This window comes from Cylas formicarius, unplaced genomic scaffold (assembly GCF_029955315.1).
Source record: "Cylas formicarius isolate icCylForm1 unplaced genomic scaffold, icCylForm1.1 PGA_scaffold_10__41_contigs__length_53128322, whole genome shotgun sequence".
NCBI classification, from domain to species: domain Eukaryota; kingdom Metazoa; phylum Arthropoda; class Insecta; order Coleoptera; family Brentidae; genus Cylas; species Cylas formicarius.
The window spans coordinates 35,188,568-35,209,998 of record NW_026844214.1 but is presented as its reverse complement, the minus strand read 5'-3'; the positions used below and the strand labels follow the sequence as shown (position 1 = coordinate 35,209,998).

The window sequence follows — 21,431 nt, the reverse complement described above, 5'->3', positions numbered from 1 at the left end:
AAGCAAAATAACTTGTGAATTGAATTTATTTTAACACAATAGATTACTTTGTATATAAAACTGAATTTACATTCAAATAACAATTAAAAACTAGCAATAGCTAATTTATGACTAGTAATAATTGTCCATGTTTCTTATCTATTGTTTTTGTTTATTGTTTTTACACATAGAAACCTTTAATAAATTTTAAAACGTATGTAGATATATACAGGTTTATAGTCAAAAACAGCGTTTTTTACTAGGTATTAAAGAATTAATACATAAATTAATTGTAACATTTTTATTCAGATATATTTACAATAATAAAAGTAATAAAATTTCTCAGGGAAGTACTACATACTTCACTATTAATCTCTGAAAGTATGCATCATTTATGGTCAAGTGAGATCAAATTTGATGAACGTTATTACCTAATTTCCAAAAGAATGCATTTATACGATAACATGATATAAATATTTGCTTGCGATCCTAGCTTTCATTATGGGATTTTTAAATATACACCTGAAGCTTTTACTGCTTGTGTTTACAGCATAGTCAAAGAAAATTTGTTAGTTTAATTTATCTTTAAATTCGTTTTTCAATGGGATTGCGGTTATGCTACATACTGTTTCTCTTAACAGCAAAAAGTTCAAACAGCGTAGTGTCCAATATACCGCCGGGAGTGACGCCGGTTATGAGCGCTCCTTATATAATGGGGCAAGTACCTTATTTTCAACAGCCCATGTATTCATACGAGGAAGTACAGCTGTTGCAACAAAGATTGCCCCATATGGTAAAGGAATAATATATTTTAATGTCAGGTATTCAAAGGTATATATATTTTTTGCAGACGACACCTTATTACGATATGGGTTACCAGACTCCAACTACTTTGGCAGCTGTAAGAGGTGATCCGACCGGAGCCCTAGGCGGAGGAGTAGGGTATTCAGCGATGTCCGCCGATGGTAGGTTTGCCACGGCCGCCACGGCACGAGGAGACAATAATAGTTCGCCCGTACCATCATCAGCATTAACAGCGGGCGTGCAGTCGCAAGCATCTACGCTAACGGCGCAACAGGGCCATCAGGCGCAACCTATATTAACACCAGGAACGGCGCCGCCTTATTTCTTTGCGACGGCTTTCAATACCATCGCTGCGGCGCCCAATTACCCTCAGTTTGGGGCAATGTATACGGTAAGTTTGATTTTAATGAGTACATATATTTCGAGAATTTGGTCTTGGCCTCGTGATTAAACTATGTTTATAGTAAGCTATTATCTTGATTCGGGTTTAAAGGCCGTCGTCGATTGGAATTACTTCCTAACGTTTCGCTAGCACGAGTGGCGAGCTTCTTCAGAGGTTCTTCCATCTCCGATGTTGGACGTAGACTGACAATTTCTCCTGCGCAGGTTGTATTTATGCCGATCGGTGGTGGGCGGGGCTTGTTCCGCTTCGGTTGGTCTCGGGATAACGATCGGTACTGCTCGGGCGTTCCTAAGGATCGGGTTCCAGATTTGGTTGAGTCTAAGGGTCTCCTCCTTTCTATTGAAATTGTGTGGGTGTTTTTGTATTTCAATGGCTTCCCTGACTAGTCTGTTGTGATAGCCGTTGACCGATGCTAGTAACTTACAGCTCTCAAAGTGTATCCTGTGTTCCCCGCTGCCCAGTGCGTGTTCAGCTACTGCAGACTTCTCTGTATGTCCTAGCCTGCAGCTTACTTTATGCTCCTTAAGTCTCGTTCCCATTGATCTCTTGGTAGTTCCGATGTAGACCTTTCCGCTTGAGCACGGAATGCGGTAGACTCCTGCAGCTGAAAGTGAGCCCCTCTTGTCCTTCGCTGACCTGATGGTCTGCTGGATCTTCTTTGTAGGCTTAAAGATTGTTTTGATGTCGTGTCTTTTCAATACTCTGCCAATCCTGTCGGTGACACTCGGAATATAGGGCAGATATGTGTGGGAGGTGGAGGGTCGTTGTTCGGTATCCCGTGATCTTCCCTCTGATATCCCTCTTGCTGTAGCCATTTGCCTCGAACGCAGTTTTTAGATGTTCAAGTTCCATCTGAAGGTTCTCCGGTTCGTAAATCCTTCGGGCTCGTTCTGTCAGGGTTCTGATAACCCCATGCTTTTGACTTGGGTGATGGTTGGATAGAGCATGCAGGTATCTGTCCGTATGGGTTGGTTTTCTGTAAACTGTGTAGCCCAGCTTCTTACCTCGCTTCCTCACTAGTACGTCCAAGAATGCAAGTTGTTGGTCATTTTCAGTCTAAATAGTAAACTGGATGCTGGGATGCTGACTGTTGAGATGCTGCAGAAAGTTGTTGAGCTTGTCCATACCATGTTTCCAAATCACGAAGGTGTCATCCACGTACCGGAACCACGTTGCTGGCTTGTACTCTGAGGTCTCGATCGCTTTTTCCTCAAAGTGTTCCATAAATAAGTTGGCTATAACCGGGCTTAGTGGGCTTCCCATTGCCACTCCGTCCACCTGTTCGTAGAAGTTTCCCTTCCACACGAAATAGCTACCGGTCAAACAGACTTCAAAAAGTTTGCAAATATCGACAGGAAATATCCTGTTCACCAGGTCCAAGCAACTCTTCAGAGGTACTTTGGTAAACAGTGAGACGACGTCGAAGCTCACACAGCGGGCAGCGGGGAACACAGGATACACTTTGAGAGCTGTAAGTTACTAGCATCGGTCAACGGCTATCACAACAGACTAGTCAGGGAAGCCATTGAAATACAAAAACACCCACACAATTTCAATAGAAAGGAGGAGAGCCTTAGACTCAACCAAATCTGGAACCCGATCCTTAGGAACGCCCGAGCAGTACCGATCGTTATTCCGAGACCACCCGAAGCGGAACAAGCCCCGCCCACCACCAATCGGCATAAATACAACCTGCGCAGGAGAAATTGTCAGTCTACGTCCAACATCGGAGATGGAAGGACCTCTTAAAAAGCTCGCCACTCGTGCTAGCGAAACGTTAGGAAGTAATTCCAATCGACGACGGCCTTTAAACCCGAATCAAGATAATAGCTTATCAACGGGCCGCGAAAGCCTTAACCAATTTATGTTTATAGTGTATGTGTTTGAATCTTCATACCATTAGATTTTACATTTGACCCTCCTCAGTTATTCAACGCACTAAAACCTTGGGTATAAAATAGAAATAACGTCATATTTTGGAAACAATAAAAAAATGCATCTTAAGGGAGATTATACCTATCATTGCCCTACTCAGTTATTCATCTAAGATCACCTTACACAATAACTGGTAATTTCCAAGAACAAGGTACAAATTGGTATTTTGCTTATTTAACAAACATCAATTCAAACGACTCTCGAAACTGTCAATGTCCATGTGAAATTACAATATTTGATGTAGGATTGAACATTTGCTATAGAAATAGACACAACTGGAAAAAAATCTCAAACTAGTTGAGAGTCACGAAGATTCATACATTAAAATGTGTGTGTCCAATGAAATAGCATCGTTATTTTCATATTTCGACTACAAGTAACTAGCATTTTTAACTTTAGCTTCCTGCTGTGACAAATGCCCACGGTTCGACAAATAGCAATCAGTATCCTAAACCCGCAACATATGGTTCGGCTTCTGGCTATGGTCCTTATGACACGCTAGGTCAGTCAGCGCAAGAATATGCAAAGAGCGGTTTTGCAGTGAGTAATGCAGCAGCTGCTGCGGCAGTAGCTGCACAAGCACAAAAAGCCAATCAAGGTAATTCTTCTACAGGGGGTTCAGCAACGAATGATTTAAGTGCGATATATGGAAAGTCCCATACTGCTTTAGGCAAGGTTAATGTGAGTATATATGTTTTATCTAATTTAATAAACTAGAAATACTCGTTGATCCCTAAGGGTATTAAAAACGTATTTATTTGTAACTTGGACGTTATTGCACAATTTTTTTATGAGAAATTTATGGGCGCAACTCATCTCTGAATATCTCCACAACTTTAACGAATTCAAGCTAACAGTTTTTAATAGATGTTCTTATGTAGAATAGCTTATGTATGTAGCTTACACAAACAATTTTTTGATTTACCATTTTTGAGTTATTTAAAATGGAACACCTAGTAGTTTTTTCATGCCATTAAATAGTGCAAATTATATTTTTTTCAATGATGTCCAGGGTCACTATAGTTTGTCTCGCTAAATATAAATAAAAATAAAGTTTTAAAAAAAATCTTAGGTGCAGTCAAAGATGGTTGTTCTGGCCGCCATGTTTGCCTAATTTATTGCTATTAGATTTTTTTAAGGCCTGTTTTATAGCCAAAAATTATTTCGAAATAATTGTAATTGCGTCTTTCAATTATAGCAAGCAATAACAGAGGGATTTCATGAAATATACACAGACACACGCATCTTTAAAAGGTGAACCTAATGGACAAAACTTTGGTTGCCTTTAAATGCTATCAATTATTTTGTCACTAGTATTTTAGTATGTTGTATTTAATCTTACAACTTTAGTTTTGTGGTATAATTGAAAAAATAATTTGTTATTGTAAATTTAATTGGTTGTTGTTATTCATTAGTTTATAGCTTATTTCACCTTACATGTAAAAATGAAATGTCACTGAATTAAAGGCTTTACATTAGCTCTTTAAAGTATGCTAAAACAAATTTATGGGTATCTTCTACATTTATACACTACTGCAAAATTTAGATTGTCATGACCTACTATAACTTTCTTAACATTTAGCTTAAAAAACAATATGGATTTTGGTATATCATTGAAAAGAGAAAAATTTGCACTTTTTTTTTTACGCCTTTATTAAATAACAGAATGTACATTTACTGGTTGTCTCATATCAGCGCTGTGATAGCTCCGACCTGAAGACTTAAATTAACAGGCACTATTCAGTCACTTCAGTCAATTATTGAAACATTTGCTCTGAGTTAGATATAAAACTTTTAATTAAAATATAATATAAAATGTAAGTTCCCCAGATTGGAATTAAATATCTCAGGTGTGCAAAGAAAGAAGCTAGATTCTTTGTTCAATGGGAGAAATAATTTTTACACTTATAAATAATTGGAAACATAGAACCCACTTTATTCAATATTGTATTTATGTGCAATTGCTAACTCAAATATTCATCCAAAATTAGACTTAAATATTTGAGGGGTATTACACCTACTGGCATAAAAAGCACAGAATGTTAAATTTTGGAAAAGGTGTATTAGCGTTGTCAAACGATGGACTAAAAACATTGTTGTGTACAGCAATTAATTTTATACAGAAACATCTATACAAAGCCGTTTTTATCTTCTCAATATCACATTTATGTATTTAGCTTTAAATGAACCTTTAGCTTTCAAAGTTGTAAAATTATTAAGATGTGAATTGTGCTATTAAATTTCTCATAAAAAGTTCTCCAATAATACCGAAGTTAGAAATGTGTATCTTCAATGCCTCTCAAGATCGCCCATCGGCTTCTATATATCTAGTAACTATATGTTGTCCCGGTAGGCTTAGGTATTATTGTACTGATATTCCAGGACTTTTGAAGCCATCATAAAAAAAACCTTGAAAACATACATTTTTTAAGCAATATTAAAATTTATTGTGGTGTAATCATTATCCACAGAAATGGATAGGTACGCTGAATTCATTAGATGGCCCCCTCGATCATGTGACGTAACACCACTCAATTTTTTTTGTGGGGATATGTTAAAGATCCCGTGAAACCCCCTACAAGACCAGAATATATGGAAAGTTGCGGGACGCGTGCAGTAGTATAACACCGTTCATGCTAAGGAACGTCCAAGAAAATATATGAAAAATACTAAACATGTGTATTCAAGCTAAAGGGAATATTTTTTAACATTTATTGCTCCATAATAATTATTAAAAATAATATAAGTTTATTTGTACCTTTTACTACAAATATTTATTTTTTGTTTAATATTATATTTAATTAATATTTTTATTATTATTTATTATTAAATTAATTTATTTTATATATTTAATTAGATAATATTTATTATTTAATATTATTTACTTTTTCTGTGAATTTAAAATTTGACCGTTATTTTCGCCAAAATTGTAAATAACTGTCTGTTGCTTTATTTACGGCTCCAACAGTTCTTTCTCCTGTTCATTTTTTAATCTTAACAGAGTCCTCTTGGCTAATAGTTTTGGCATGGCCAACTAATATAGCAATAGTTTTAGGCATAAAGAGGGGAAAATAGTGGAAAAGTTAAAATAAATCGCAAAGTATTAAAAATAGTTATATGACACTTAATAAAAGTTATAGATTTTTGTAAGGTCTTTCAGAAAAAATAATATGATATATGGTGTGCCATTTTAGAAACTCGAGATCTAATTCAAATTCCGTTGAATATATCTTACATCATGTTCAAATAACGCAAGTATCAAATATGAAATAATAAAAATGATCGCTATCGTACTTTTTGTTTGTTTGAAAACTAGCATTTTTCTAGAAAAATTAAAATATTAGAAGACTATTAGGTTTGGGTATGTATTATTATGTTGGGACTGGTCAATCGAGCACTTCTTAATTGACTGGTCAAAAAATGTTTTAAATAATATCTTGCATTTGTAGAGTGATATTATCGTTATTTAATAGTAATACGTTTTTTATAAAAAATTATGGTGCGTTTGTGATGTCCAGTTTACGTATAACCCGCTTCAAGGAATATCCAAATACGATACTTAGCGATTATAATAATATGGACTCCATTTGGTGTTCCCCGAATGAAGCAACGCAACGTAACGCACAATGTAAATAAGTAAATTTAAATTTTATGGTTCTTTTAAAATTATTTCGGTCAATTGACACAAATAAAATTGATTGGACAATTCCACAACCCTAATTATTAATAAAAAAAAACTTGAAGAATTTCAAAACAAAAATGTATGTTTTATTCGTCGCGGTTTTTTGAGCCACTCTGTATACTTTATAAAATAATTTTAAATTGTGCATCGTAACAACCTTTACAACTTTTGTATTTACCATTTTCTTATAACTTTGGAACCCAATGTGATAATGAACTTTACTGTGTCATTGACTCACCCTGTACATAAGCGTATTTATCATAATTTTATTATTTGGTATAATACCTCTAAATTTACTCAATAAATATTACCCATTTAACAGGCATACAATTTTTTTTTCCAGTCATATGATAAACAAGGCTTCCACTCTGGTACCCCGCCTCCATTTACCGGAACATTACATGGAAGTCAAAGTACAGGTTTACCAAGTGGTACGGGATATGCTCCTCAAATGTACATACCAGCTATGGCACCTCAGCATCACACAACTGCCCTGATGCACCAACCCTTACATCAGGTAAGCGTCATAAATACTTTATATGGTAATTAGCTGGTTGTAAAAGTCTAAATCAAACATCAAAAATTTTATGGATCTATACACATTACAAGAACGATATAGAATAGAACGGAAGCGAGATGGAAAATGTTTTGCCAAATGCCTCTGCTGTAGTAGTGTTCTCTCTGCTGTAGGCTTTTCTATATTGCCACACTGTTTATGACAAAGAATGTGACTTATAAGATGTGGCTTATTAAATTGAACTACAATAAATTATACACTCCAAGATTCTGCAAACACACTTGCTGGTACTATTTGTGCCTCGCAACGCAGACGTCTTTGATGACATGACAACATGTATTTCTCATCTCTTGAAGATTCCAAGAGTCTCTGAGTTGTCGGTATATATTTATTTTTTCTGCTCCCGTCTGTAAAATACCTAATTACACACCGATCTAGCGTGCCGACAGCGTCACTTTACGACGTCATTTTCGTTTCCCACGAAACCGGGCCACTTCGGAAATTTCCGGGATTTTACCGCACGGGTTTGGGAGCAATCGGATGTTTTCGGAAATATTTCCCATGCTTTGAATTTTGTCAATTCTGACGGTCATGTCAGTGAATGTAATCGTGTTGGTTTGGGATAATGTACTCAACTAGCGGTCGTAGAAAAAGTACAGTATGCAACACGTTCGGTAAAGTTTTTGCCGTTTACCGCATTTGTTGCATAATATACTATTATGAATCGGTTATGCTGTTTATGACCATTTTTTAAGTTTTCTGAGCATAATGGAAACACTTTTTTGCTGAACTTCTTTTTTTCTTGTATTTTATTTTTCTATGTAATTGCATGAAATCAGCTGGCATGTTTTTAACTAGCAGCTTCATAACGTGGGTCAAACTGCTTTGAGTGGGTAAATCTAAAATGTTAAAAAATATTTGACTGATGTCTATGTGATATTGTCCTCTGTAAATAGTATATTTGGTGAATAAATCGGTTATTACTAATAATAATAAAGGGTGTTATTGAAATTACATTATCTAATCTAATCTTGGCCACATCCTGATTTCAAATTGATATTTTGTTCCATTGAATTTAGATGAAAAAATGGAATATTATGCAACAAGTGCTATAAACGGTATTTGACTCACGAGTTTATTTGACACGAGCGGAGCGAGTGTTTAATAAACGAAACTGACGTATTAAAGTGATGCTTCTCGTATGCTTGATCGGTGCGTAATTAGGGATTTTACAGACGGGAGTAGAGAAAAGTTATTTTTTGTGCAATAAGACGACTATTGTCGTACCCCACATCTCACGTGAGACCAACAACCGCAATACATATCAAACAACTCAATGTTGCCAACTGATTGTACCGAATATTTCAACTTAATTGGGATATATACGTTGCAAAATATAACATTTATTAATATTTCTATTACGAGTGCTTTTAGAAACTGTACTGAGTTCAAGACATACCAACAACACTGTTTACTCAAAAGTTTAGTAATAGAAAAGGCCATATATCCATTGACTAATAAAACAAAAACATTTTAAAAAATGGCCCAATCCAAAATATACTTTCCTCGAAAATTTGCGATGTTCTCATGGTGCTGATTATCAAATCACAGTCAGCGATCAGCTAATTATGGAAAGTACATCAAATTAAAGTGTTAAAAGGTAGTAACACTATTCAGTCACTTTCTGACATAAATCGATTGGATTAAATATTTTGCTTTTTTTTTTTTTGTTAACATTTGATGCCTAAGCATGCAGCAAGTTTGCCAATCTATGTTTGTGGTGTTAGTAGTAGATGAAGAAATAAGACCCTCGAATCTGCTATGATGCCATATCTTAGGAGCTATGGTTCTCCAATTCTGGGCTACAACCGTTATAATGAGTTCTCTTACCATTTGGCCCTTTTTTTTTAAATTAAGAAAATCTGTTAATTGAAACTTTCAACAGATACAGAGGCATAATTTTAATCTGTGGCGATTTAAATTTAAATTTTCTGTTTGAATCTTTAAATAAGGCACGGCTATTAAGTATGTTAGCTACTTTTAATTTAAAACAAAATATTTTGAAGCCCACGAGGGTTTAAGGAAACTCATTGTCTTGCCTGGATAATGTATGTATGGTTGTATTAACCTTAAGAACTTTGAAGTTATTAATTTAGATAACAGCATATCTGATAATTTCATGAAAAAAATATTATAGATATGAAAAAGTATATCAGGGAGGAGCGTACATAACAATGTAAAAGATTTTTCTTTGGGAAGAACATTGAAATTTTTATTTCAAGATTAGCCATCACTCTAGCCTCCCAAGAGTATTCAAATATTCCTAACACCAATGTATATAATAAATTTTCAGATTTAATGGGTTTATTTGTTCAACATTTCGTAAATAGTTTTCCCCTGAGAGTGCTACTGGCATTATGTAAATTTTACTCAAACAGTATACAAAAACATATTCAATTTTGAAAAAGGTTGTCTGGTCGGCTGAAAGGATATCTATTGAAAGAGAAATTTTTTTTGGTGATAATAAATCAAAAAAAATCTAGGATGTTATTAATAGGCAATCCAAGGGTAGGAATCCTGGACGGTCTAAATGACTATCCAACGTTGTCACTGGCTTGATCAATGAATTCAATAATTATTTTTTAAATGTAGTTAAAACTGATAAGATAAATTTCTATAAAGTCAATGTATTTTTAAATAAAAGTAGCACTCCGAACGATAGATCTTTTGATTCCTACTAGGAAGGACAAAGTAATCAAAACTCTGCGGGATACATGGGATTTCTTCTAAATTTCTAAAACTAATACTGGAAGCTGTAGCTGACAAACTTAATGCTTTTTTCAATAGATCCTTCGAGTCAGGAATTTTTCCTGACTGCTTGAAATGGTCGCAAGTCATTTCAATTTTTAAAGGTAACAGGGAGGATCTCCAAATTTACAGACCGGTTTCGCTACTGTCGGCTATGAATGAGTAAGTTTCTTGAAAAACATTCGTATAATAATATTTACAAAACTTTTGGATTCCTCCTGCGTCGGTTGTTGTTGAGTCGAACTTGCTAACGTTTCGCCAATAATCCTGTTGACTTCTTCAGATCTAAACTAAAACTGGCTCGCATTCAACGCTATACATGCTAATATATTGTTTGATGGGGGCGGAGCTAAATCAGGGGCATAAACATCACCCCGGATGACTAATACCCATATTTTTGACAGGTAAAGAATCTGTTAAGATTGTTTGGTTGCTTATGGATTTCTGTAGATTCTCAAATTTTTATGTATGTATGTATTCTTCGCCGCCCATGCATGCATGTAATCAATTCTTCTACCTACGAAAAATACGAGAATCTATAGAAATCTATAAGCAACCAGTCTTAACCGCGACTCAGGTCAGATCTTTACTTGTTACCAATATGGGAATCAGTCACTCATTTAGCTCAGCCCCCCTCCCTCTCAAACAATATGTAATCAGGTACACAGTAGAATGGGAACCAGTTTCAGTTTAGCTCTGAAGAAGCCAACAGGGTAATTGGCGAAACGTTAGCAAGTTCGACTGAAAAACAGGAATCCAGAAGTTTTGTAAATAGTATTACTGTAGCCTGTGGACGCTTCCTTCCCAATGAATCAACTACGACTGCAATGTTTGAGGTGGTGTCTAGAGTGATAGTGAAAATTTTGACCATTCAATTGAAGTTTGACTTCAATAAAGCTTTTGATAGCGTCTCCTTCTCGGTATTTTTAGAAAACTTATCTTACGTTCCAAATAGTGGACTGGGTTACACCTAGTATGAAAGCTATTTAACTAATTGACAAAACTCAGAATGGGGTGAGGAATATATTTTTGATTTACATTAATGATCCCCCGGTTGCTTCGAAGATTCTAAAATAGTCCTTTTTGCGATGACGAGGACGCCCTTTTTATCCTCCAAGACCAGTCATCGGCAGGGAAAATAAAAGTAAACAGCTACCTCAGAAATGTACAAGTGTGGTGTAAAAAACATTTTCTTTGACGATGAAGTAGCTAAAAACTTTAAATATTTAGGGTTCTCTATCATTGATAGCATGACAGAGTGGACGAGTGCACGGGAATGATCGATTGGGAAAAGTTGTTATGCTTTAAGAGTGTTAATTAAAAAGGGTAGCAGTCACCTTCTATCCTACAATCCTAAAATAATATTATGACTGAACAGAAGTGAATCATATAAACAACATTTCGTTGGTTTGAAACTTTTGACGTTGCCGAGCCTTTATATTTTAAATATATTATTGTTTGTGCATCCATATAAAAAATTTTCTTAATTTTAGTAGCTCGATGACTAGACAGAACAGCAATACTATTATATTGCCGTTACACTCTACCACGAGTTATCAAAGAAGTGCTTATTATATGGGTGCTAAACTATATAATAAACTCCCAATTTAAAAAAAAATAAAGAGGGTTCTTTAAGCAAAATCCTATTGCCATAATCACGAATATCTGCAGGATCATGACTTTGCTGGTTAGTATGGTGTTACTGTAAATAAATTTCTCTCTTAAATTATATTGACAACAATATTGAAATTCAAATTGTAACTTATACTATACTTTTTTTTATATTAATCTCAAAATCTATGTATGTACTCTATCTATGTACATATGTACTGCCTATCTTTGCAACACATGTTTACACCTTTTTTGAAAATAAATTATTCTATTCTATTCAAATATCGCATCACTGTGCTGTGGGTGTTCATAAGAGAGCAAAATCTAGTGAGTGACATATCTTCTTTTTACTTCAAATGTATAAAAAGAAAAAAAAAATAAAATTGTGGTTAAGTATGATTACCACACTGTGAACACCAGAGTATAGTTTATAATTGCATCAACAAGTTAATCATAAGATAAGCTAAGCATGTTTTAGGTGCAAGTTGGATAATGAATCATTGTCGAGACTTAACTGCAATATTAAACATAGAAGTACAGCACAGCAAAATGATTCAATAACTATCGTCACAAAATGTGTAAAATACCTTCCGTTATATCTTACATTGCCTTTACTGTTGTTTTGATGTAAATTTGTTAATTTAAAGTTGATTTAAAAATATTGTTTAATTGATTGCTGATGTTTTGAGTTTCCACACTGTGAACACCAGAGTATAGTTTATAATTGCATCAACAAGTTAATCATAAGATAAGCTAAGCATGTTTTAGGTGCAAGTTGGATAATGAATCATTGTCGAGACTTAACTGCAATACTAAACATAGAAGTACAGCACAGCAAAATGATTCAATAACTATCGTCACAAAATGTGTAAAATACCTTCCGTTATATCTTACATTGCCTTTACTGTTGTTTTGATGTAAATTTGTTAATTTAAAGTTGATTTAAAAATATTGTTTAATTGATTGCTGATGTTTTGAGTTTCCATATAATTCAAAAAAGTCAAAGCACTACATAATATACTCTTGATGGGCTTGTGTTGTAACCTCGAGTAGAGTTATACTTCGAATGAATTCAATTTTTTGTGTTGTTTATTTGAAGCACATGCTTATTATTCCTAATGCTGCCAATATATTGACGCAACCTTTTTTGGGGTATTTAGTGGCACCAAAAACTTTTGTGTGGCAACTAGCATGATCATATTTTTGTACTTAGACTTTATTTTTGCTTGTAGATGGATTTGAGGCAGCAAGGCCGACGCATGGTAAGTTTGATCGTGAAACAAACCATGTGTTCTAAAGAATATCTAATACTGATAATACAAAAACTATCCAATAGATTTGAAAAGTTTTTTTTATGAAGAAATGTTCAGTTATTACAAAAAAAACAATTTCTAAGATATGGATGTTAGTGATACAAATAAAGCTCTTTTCAAAATAAATAAGAACTAAAAGTTCAGATTTTCACGAAATTATATATTATGACATGACAATTGTTTCGACAACACCGCGTCTTTATCAAATGTAATATTTACAAACTACCTGCTACTATATATACGGAAAAATGACCATAAAACCTTAATTAATGTTGTTGCGAGAATTTAAGTTCAATAAATCTCCATGGCTTCCAATAAATTTAATTTTCTACTTTTTGTGGCTGTGTGTAATATATCAAAATTGTCGTCAAAAATCTGTTTTCCTGTGTTTAAGTGTGTAGCATAATTAGAATCTAGACTATTGTTTTTAAACGCTCTTATACGTTCGTGAATGCGTTTCTTGGAGGATCTACCTGTTTGTCCAATATAAATTTCAGGACAAGATCCACATTTCAACATGTAGACACCTGATTTTTGGGATTTTGGACATTTCGATTTATTGTTTTTTAAATATTTTCCTATTGTGTTCTTAGTTCTGAAAGCTATTTTTAAATCACATTTTGACAAATGTTTTGAAACTTTTTCGCTAGGTTCTCATATGTATGTAATTATTCGTGTTCTGTATTTGGTTTCGGATAAATAGAGTTTACTGTTGTCTGTATTTGTTTTTTATTTATAATTTTATCTATAATGGACGGATTGTAGCCGTTGTTCAGTGCTATTTATTTAATGATATTAAGTTCTTTGTTGTAATTTTCTGTTGAGAGTGGCATATTAAGAAGTCTGTGTATAAAAGAGTTAAATGCAGCCATTTTGTGTGTATAAGGGTGATTTGAGCTGTTATGTATGACTGTGTCCATGTGTGAAGGTGTATGATATATTGAAAAATCTAATTTGTTTTGCACTTCCGTCTAAAAAATTAATAGAGTTATCCTGTTCAATCTTGATAGTGAATTTTATACAATTATGTATTAAGTTAATGTAATTTAAAAAAGAATTCAATTGTCTGTCCGCTCCAACAAAGCAAGCAAAGACATGGTCCACATATCTATACCACCATAAAAACACTTTTACTTAAAGGATGTTCTAGTATGATATTTTCCAAATTATCCATAAAAATCTTTTTTATGGATAATTTGGAAAATATCATACTAGAACATCCTTCAAGTAAAAGTTTTTTATGGTGGTATAGATATGTGGACGATGTCTTTGCTTGCTTGGTTGGAAAAGATTTTTATGGACAGTAGCAGGTAGTTTGTAAGTATTGCATTTGATAAAGACACGGTGTTGTCGAAACAATTGTCATCTTATAATGTATAATTTCGTGAAAATCTGAACTTTTAGTTCTTATTTATTTTGATAAATGGATTTTCATCAAGTAAAAGCCACCTCAGTTCAATTAAAGCTCTTTTTCTAAAGTTTCTGTGCAGTTTCCGTTACCTGATTTCATTAACTTTCCGTTGGTGATCAATTGTCTAAAATTAACTTTTCGCCAACTTCTTTAAACTTTTTTCGTGAATTACTCTTTTACTTCGATATTGTCAAATTTTTTTGCACCTAACTGCCATATTTTTCTCACACAAATATATGGATAGAGTTTTCGTAAAAATCTGCTGCCTATGCCACTTTTGCTAATCAAGCATCCAAATGCTAACTCTACTTTTAATAAACTAATAAACTAGCTTGGTTTGGATTAGTTCAAAGAAAAAGTTTTCACATAAAAACGACGAAAACCACATAACAGTAAAACAGCTTTGAATAATTTTTGATCTGGTGATTTTGTGGGTGAGTTTAGTTTTATACTTCGTTAATTATGTTTTATTGTTAAGAGACAGTTAAAAATTGTTGAATTTAATGAAAAATAATAAATATCAATCAATTTGAAGAGAGAGCTTAATAGGTGAGAGCGTAAATAAAATATAAAAAACAAACATAAAAGTGAAAATAAATAATCCTTTCGTCTTCATGGCAAGAACAACCAACAGGTTATGATTGGATGCAATTTTGTTAATGACATTGTCCCCTTTTTTGCATTGGCTATGTTACTTCGTGATGTTTGTTATCTTATAAATGTAATAGGTATAAAAGATTTTTGCATTTTAACTTACCGTTTTGGAGAAACAGACCCTTGAAATCTTATGAAATTAAAAAAAAACATCTCGAAAACGACGCGTTATAAAGCAGTGTCTATTCACCCTTGAACGTAAAATTTTGTTAAAGAAATACGAAATTAACCCTTAAAAAAGGCGTTAAAATATTCAGTATCCGATCTGTGATATTGACAATGGTGTACATTCGACTGGGCAAGGATTTTATTTATATCATTTTCCATTGACCCTCCAATATTCCATACATTTTTTTATTGATTTGGAATCGCGTTGGTATCGCTATTTACACATCGCATTATAATAAAAAACGTACCCAATTTCGTCAGATGAAGCGAAAGAAAACTAATACTATACTATTTTATTTTCAGGATTCTGGAAATTCAACCGGGAACCGTTCGCAGGGTTCAAACCAGGCAAAAGCTGGCTCAAAACAGTCGTACCAGGCTTCCTACTGGAATCAAAATTAAAAGATGGCAAATCCTCCCTTTATCAACTGCTCACCATACTTCGTCCCCCACCATAATAAACCTTTATTACATTAAAATAGATTTTTTTGATAAGTATATTTATCTTTTAAATTTATAATTATTTCATACACATTACACAAACAACATTGTGTAAAATATTCTAGATATAAATTATTCTCTATTGTCTATTTATTAATTGTTTTATTGGTCCATTGAGGTATGGCTAGTCATTGCAAAAAGTGTTTTTGTAAGTGGAACTACACTAAAATTTCCATTACTGGCACGCGTTAAAGCTTTAGTGGTTTAATTTTTTTTAAGATGCTGTTTAAATTTGACTAGCGTTTGAAAAATTTGTTCCACTAGGTGAAAGGCAGAAAACAACAATAAACGTGAGATTAAGTTGCTCCCTGCAATGTTCATTAACTTATTTTTCCCTGGAGTATAACTATTAACCATCGTGAATAAGAGCTTATTTCAAACAATTTGAAATGTTATGATCCTTGGTACATATACTTTATGCTTTTTTTAACAGTATTACAAATAGTTACAGTAAAGCATTGAATTGTGCAATTACGGTGCAATTCTTTTTAAAATTTAGAATGTATGTTTTTTGTTTTCTCTTATTTCCCATGAAGAGGAGTGAATATGTTGCGCATTTTGGTACTTTTTTTGTATTATGCTTCGGTGTGTTAACATTTTAGTGTTTCTCTAGCTAAATATACAATTTAATGAGATTTCTATAGCATCTATTAAAAAAAAAAGAACCAATAGAAAACCATTTGAGAACAGAGTATGTCACATTTTTTTTTGTGACGAATATGCCCCCCAATTCTGGGGTAAAATTGTACCCGTAGATATGAGAATCAATTTTTCAAATTTTTTTAAAGCGAAGTTTGTGATGTAGTTGAATCAGTGACGGAGAAGTCAATTTGCATCAAGTAAGGAAGAATATTTCTATGGCAAAATATGTTTTGTCTTCTCACTTCAGTGAAAATTTCACCATTTAAAATTTAAAAAGTCTTACGTCTTCGTGTTGTGAGCAAAAACTCATCATTAAACAATTGCCCTTTTTTCCAATATTTTTGTACTTGTGTAGATTTTGTAACATTTAGGCAGAGAAAAATTGAGATCTGAAACATTTGTATATTTATGAACTGTCGCCAAGTACGGTGGCGTGAATGAACCAATATGGGGGTTGCTGGAATAGTTTTAGTACAAATGTTATATGTTAGATTAGCAAGATTGTCACAAATATATTAACGATTGAAGATGTTATCCCCATCATTGAGTTTTTAAATATTTAAGTGGAAATATCTGAAAAACCATTACCAGATCCAATTTTTTCCTAATGTTAAATTGAATACAGGGTATGGATTTATCGTTTTGAGGGCAGTTATTACACAAACACGAATGGTGGACTGTCAAAATTAATTCTGTATTTGGGAATATAACTTTTTAAAATTTATTTATTTAGAACTAACAAACCTGATCTCTTTAGTTTGCCAATTAAGAGACCAATTACCTTGTTGATAGCAAATGAATCAGATCTAAAACATTTGGTTCATTTAGATTCAAAAGCATTTTTTTTGTAATTTATAAATAACAACTTTTGCAAAACAGCATTATACTAATTTTAATTTGAAATCAGTTATTTTACACTTCTACAAAGTCATGATTGCTACATTTGCACGTGTGGTTTGCCATGTTTTAAAAGGAGAGCCTTAAGAATAAGAGATTAAAATTGATTTTTTTTTAATTTATTGCTAATATATTTTTTTAATTCTTTCTGTCAAAAAAACAAAGAAAAACTAAATCAATTGCAGATATATAATTGCTTTTAAAGTAGACTCCTTGTTTGGTGTATTTCAATCCCCCTGTAGCTCATTAAATTTTTATGTATGGAACATGCAACTTAATGGGATAAAAAGTATTTTTCAATTGAACAAATTATTCTCATTATTTCAAACTGCCCTTTAATTTCGTGTACTAACTTGCCACAAACCAATAAACACTTTAACATCCTCCTAGGTTAACAGTTATTTTCAAATTATCATATTCAAGGAAATATGTCATAATATTTCGCTGTCTGAATATTCTAAATTACTTGATCCTCTATTTATAATTTGGATTAATCCAATTTTCTCGTAATTGTACATATTATGGCTTTAAAGAAATAATTTGTATCGACACATTATTGCTGTGTACCTATTTTTGCCTTAGTTTACATTAAAAAATATTAGATTTAGATTAAAGATGTAGGTAAATTGACTTACCTTTGTTGTCAAGTCATATATAACTGACTTTTGGGCGGTCAGATTAAACTTCATCTGTAAGGATACCAGTAAGACGAAACGTTAAGGGTCGCGGGTTCTCCTTAGCTGATGAAGAAGTTGAAGACAACTGAGGTTTTTTTAATTTTATTTTTATGTAGGATTTATTATGGACTAAATAATAAACTTGTGTACCTATTTGCTAATTTGTATAAATATTCACCTATTGTAGACACTGTATATGTGTAGTTTTGTTTTGTATTTGCTAACTTATAAATATATTGAGGAAATACACATGGATACTTCTGAATTACTTCTTGTTTTAATTTTTCATGGTAAAAAAAATGCTTTTGAATGTGACAGTCTGGTAATTGTAAACAGTTTAGTCCTATGATCTGAATTACAAGAAATTACAGGTCAGTGTAAAAATCCAAAGATGTAAATTTAGTAAAAAATTTTTTAAGTAACGTCACATAGCGCTGATAAAGCATGTTTGTACAGGGTGGATCTATGCAGTGAGTAAATAAGTATTTTTTTAAAATATAGCAGTTCCGAAAAATTCGCTCCTCAAACTGGCCCATAAAAATTCCTGACTATGATCTGCAAACTGATTGTATACCCCTTGTGGAATTTAATTACATAGGGTGGAGTAAGTGGCTCTCCGTAATTTTCCTGCTGCTACTGCTTTTTTGCTGCAAGGCAACATAAAGCGCACAGATAAATGCAAAACTTATCTCTTGACACGCATACACAACAATTTCTGTGATCTGTGCATAGTGTCAATAACTTTTAAATGTTTCAAAAAATAATAGATTCTTTTATCTCATTAACATGACTAATCAAGAAAAGAAAATTGATTTTCGGGATCTTTATTTATATGATATGACACCACATGAAACGGTGATGCCAGTCCGATCAAAGTACACAGCTATCATGGTTATTTGAGGTTAAAATGCTTTGTTTTTGGATTTCCCTAAGTTTCGTTTGTATTTTTTTTCCAAAGAGTTCATTATACGGTGCAAGTGCAAATAAACAAAGTGATGGTGGAACCTGCGGAATCAACGCAACAGGTGGCATTTTCTAACAACAACGAAACGTCGGTGATAGTCCAAAACGTCACAATGACATCTCCAAATGGTATGAGGTTAATTATTGTAAAATTATTTTAATTTCGCGTGCTTTATCAGCTTTCTTGGAATAGGACATTACTGGCGAAGTTATTTTTAAAAGCAAAGGTGTTTACGTATGTGCTTATTGCCACAATTTGTCTAAAATCAGTATGGAAATTTTGGACTGAAGCGCATATAGGTAGGTGTTTTCGGTACCTTATTTTTTTTTTTGTTATGTAGAAGCAAAATATTTCTGACAAGATTATGTACTTAAAAATACCAAGGAATGATAATATCAAATAGGTCGATGTATATGATAAGAGGCAATGTTGCCAGAGCGTCAACAAATGAAACATTGGCAGTTTCAGGGAAAGGAAGATTGTGCTTAAGGTTTTGTTCTGGTAGCGTCGAATTAAATCACTGGTGGTAAACATTTACGTGATGATTAGCTATTCTTATTTATACTATTATTTTACAATTTTTTTGTCTCAGTCCGGTTTGATAGGTAGTAGTTTCTTTCGATTAAGAAGCAAGTAAATGCTGCTAAAAATATTTTAAACATTGCAAAATCAAACTGATAGTAGTCTTGATAACAAAAATTGCTGCAGTGGCGTTTACATTCCAGCAATCGAGACGTAGCTTTCAGAGTCTATAGAAAATACAGCAAAAATGGTTACTCTCAAGCGACTATGAACTTTCGCACATGCACCAAGTTTTGACACGCTAATCTGCACTTTGTTTTAAACAGCCATCTCCGCACGTTTAGACGATACGGTTTACCGGAAAGAAGGTCTTTCGCTTTGCAAACCTGAAGCCAAGCCTGTACTCTCGGCTTTACGTTTTATTCAAAATGATCTTATATAAATAGGAATGGCAGTTGCTTTGTTGCCTGAAAAAACAGAAAAAGATAAAGCACAAACCTTCGAAATGGGTAAAACAGTGGTTAATTTAATCGACACTTATTAAACTTATTAATTTTAATACTACCTCCCACCACTTAGTAATAACATAACATTGGGTTGCTACGGGAATTATACATGGGTGCCAAATTTCAAGTCAATCGGACACGTGAAGTCTGTCAAAATCAAGTCCGAAAGAGTCGGTCATAAAGATCAAACATACATAATACAAGTGAAGCTAATAAAAGCGTGTAAAAAATAAGAGTCTCGTTTTTTTGTTTTTATGGTTGTTATTTATAAATATTGGTGCTTGTAGTTAAAAAAATATTTTTCAATAAATACTTACCTCATCATCTTCACTAATTTCTATGTCCTCTACATTGGACTTGCTTTTTCTCGGTACTTCATTGTCATATAAGAAGTCATAAACATCTCCGTTTGCCCCAGTACTTTGGCTTTCTTATTTTTTTTTAATTCTTTACGGTACGAACTACGCATATTGTTATTTTTTTTAACCACCGTTTCTTTTGTAGTTGCTGGATCAATTGTTTTTAATTTTTCCACCAATTTATTATATGCATCTAATTTTAAAGGTTTACTTAAATATTGTTTGCTTTTAATGCTATATAAACAATGTTATATAACTGAATGAATTCTTCTATAAATTCGTGAGACCACTTTCCCATATTTGCCATTTTTTGAAAGTTCATTGAAAACCTAAAACGACTCAGTATAGTTCTGATTTGTGGTTATCTGATCTGCTGTCTCCTGGCTAGCAGAAACTCTTGGCCTGCACTCTTATAATATACACGTTCCGGCTTGTCAGCGAAAGCAAAGCCAGTGGGTAATTTTTCAAGCCCAGGCAGTTTTTTCAGAGGCCCAGAGTTCAGACTATGCGTTCCGGCGCATACGCCCACTAACGATACGGTTTGCCTTCAAAAGGCCCTGTCTTCCGGTCAACCGTATCGTCTTATGGGGTGCCTAAGTTTTTTTTTCGTCGAAATTTTACTAGCAACTGCGTTTGTTTTGAAAAAATGTCACATGCATGCAGATTCAATATCCATGCTCAATATTTTTTTTGTTTGTTGCTAAACTACATGTGTTATGTCTAGTAGCCATATAAGAAAAACAACATAAAACGCAGGCGAGCAGTATGCGCTTTACACACTACAATTTTTTATCATTATATAGGATTATTCTACCAGTCCGTTCATCGCCCGATTCAAGTATTAATAGTATTATATGACATGACCTAATAAAAATTAACTAATTGAGGGTGTTTTGGAACCTATTGATTAATTCAGTGTTAAGGTTCGTTGAAATTTGTCGAATTAAAAGTTATAAAAGAAAAAAAAAGTATTTTTGTTTAAATCTTTGTTAAAATTTTTACAGGCATGAAAAAACTGAAACTAACTTAACGATAATGTAGATATAAGGATAAGCCAGTTGAAATTTTATTAACTCCA

At 33.3% G+C, this 21,431-nt stretch overlaps 2 protein-coding genes across 7 annotated transcripts in view; both read left to right on the top strand.

Moving 5' to 3' along the window:
- Positions 1–18,268, top strand: part of LOC132706807 (protein lingerer) — a 28,365-nt gene extending 10,097 nt beyond the window's left edge. For 3 of the 5 annotated variants that reach the window (XM_060678370.1, XM_060678377.1, XM_060678386.1), the window contains exons 14-19: positions 621–772; positions 830–1,174; positions 3,521–3,802; positions 7,147–7,320; positions 12,972–13,001; positions 15,589–18,268. In XM_060678370.1, the coding sequence (XP_060534353.1) occupies positions 621–772; positions 830–1,174; positions 3,521–3,802; positions 7,147–7,320; positions 12,972–13,001; positions 15,589–15,687 (1,082 nt within the window). In that variant the 3' untranslated portion in view covers positions 15,688–18,268. Of the gene's footprint in view, positions 1–620; positions 773–829; positions 1,175–3,520; positions 3,803–7,146; positions 7,321–12,971; positions 13,002–15,588 lie in introns of those variants that run through there. The other 2 variants (XM_060678394.1, XM_060678403.1) reach the window with 2 other exon arrangements.
- A 441-nt stretch (positions 18,269–18,709) lies between these two features.
- The window catches only part of LOC132696067 (hepatocyte nuclear factor 4-gamma), a 34,933-nt gene continuing 32,211 nt past the window's right edge, over positions 18,710–21,431 (top strand). The window contains exons 1-2 of one of the 2 annotated variants that reach the window (XM_060660639.1): positions 18,710–18,903; positions 18,961–19,094. In XM_060660639.1, coding sequence (XP_060516622.1) covers positions 18,998–19,094 — 97 coding nt within the window. In that variant the 5' untranslated portion in view covers positions 18,710–18,903; positions 18,961–18,997. Of the gene's footprint in view, positions 19,095–21,431 lie in introns of both variants that reach the window. The other variant, XM_060660629.1, reaches the window with a different exon arrangement.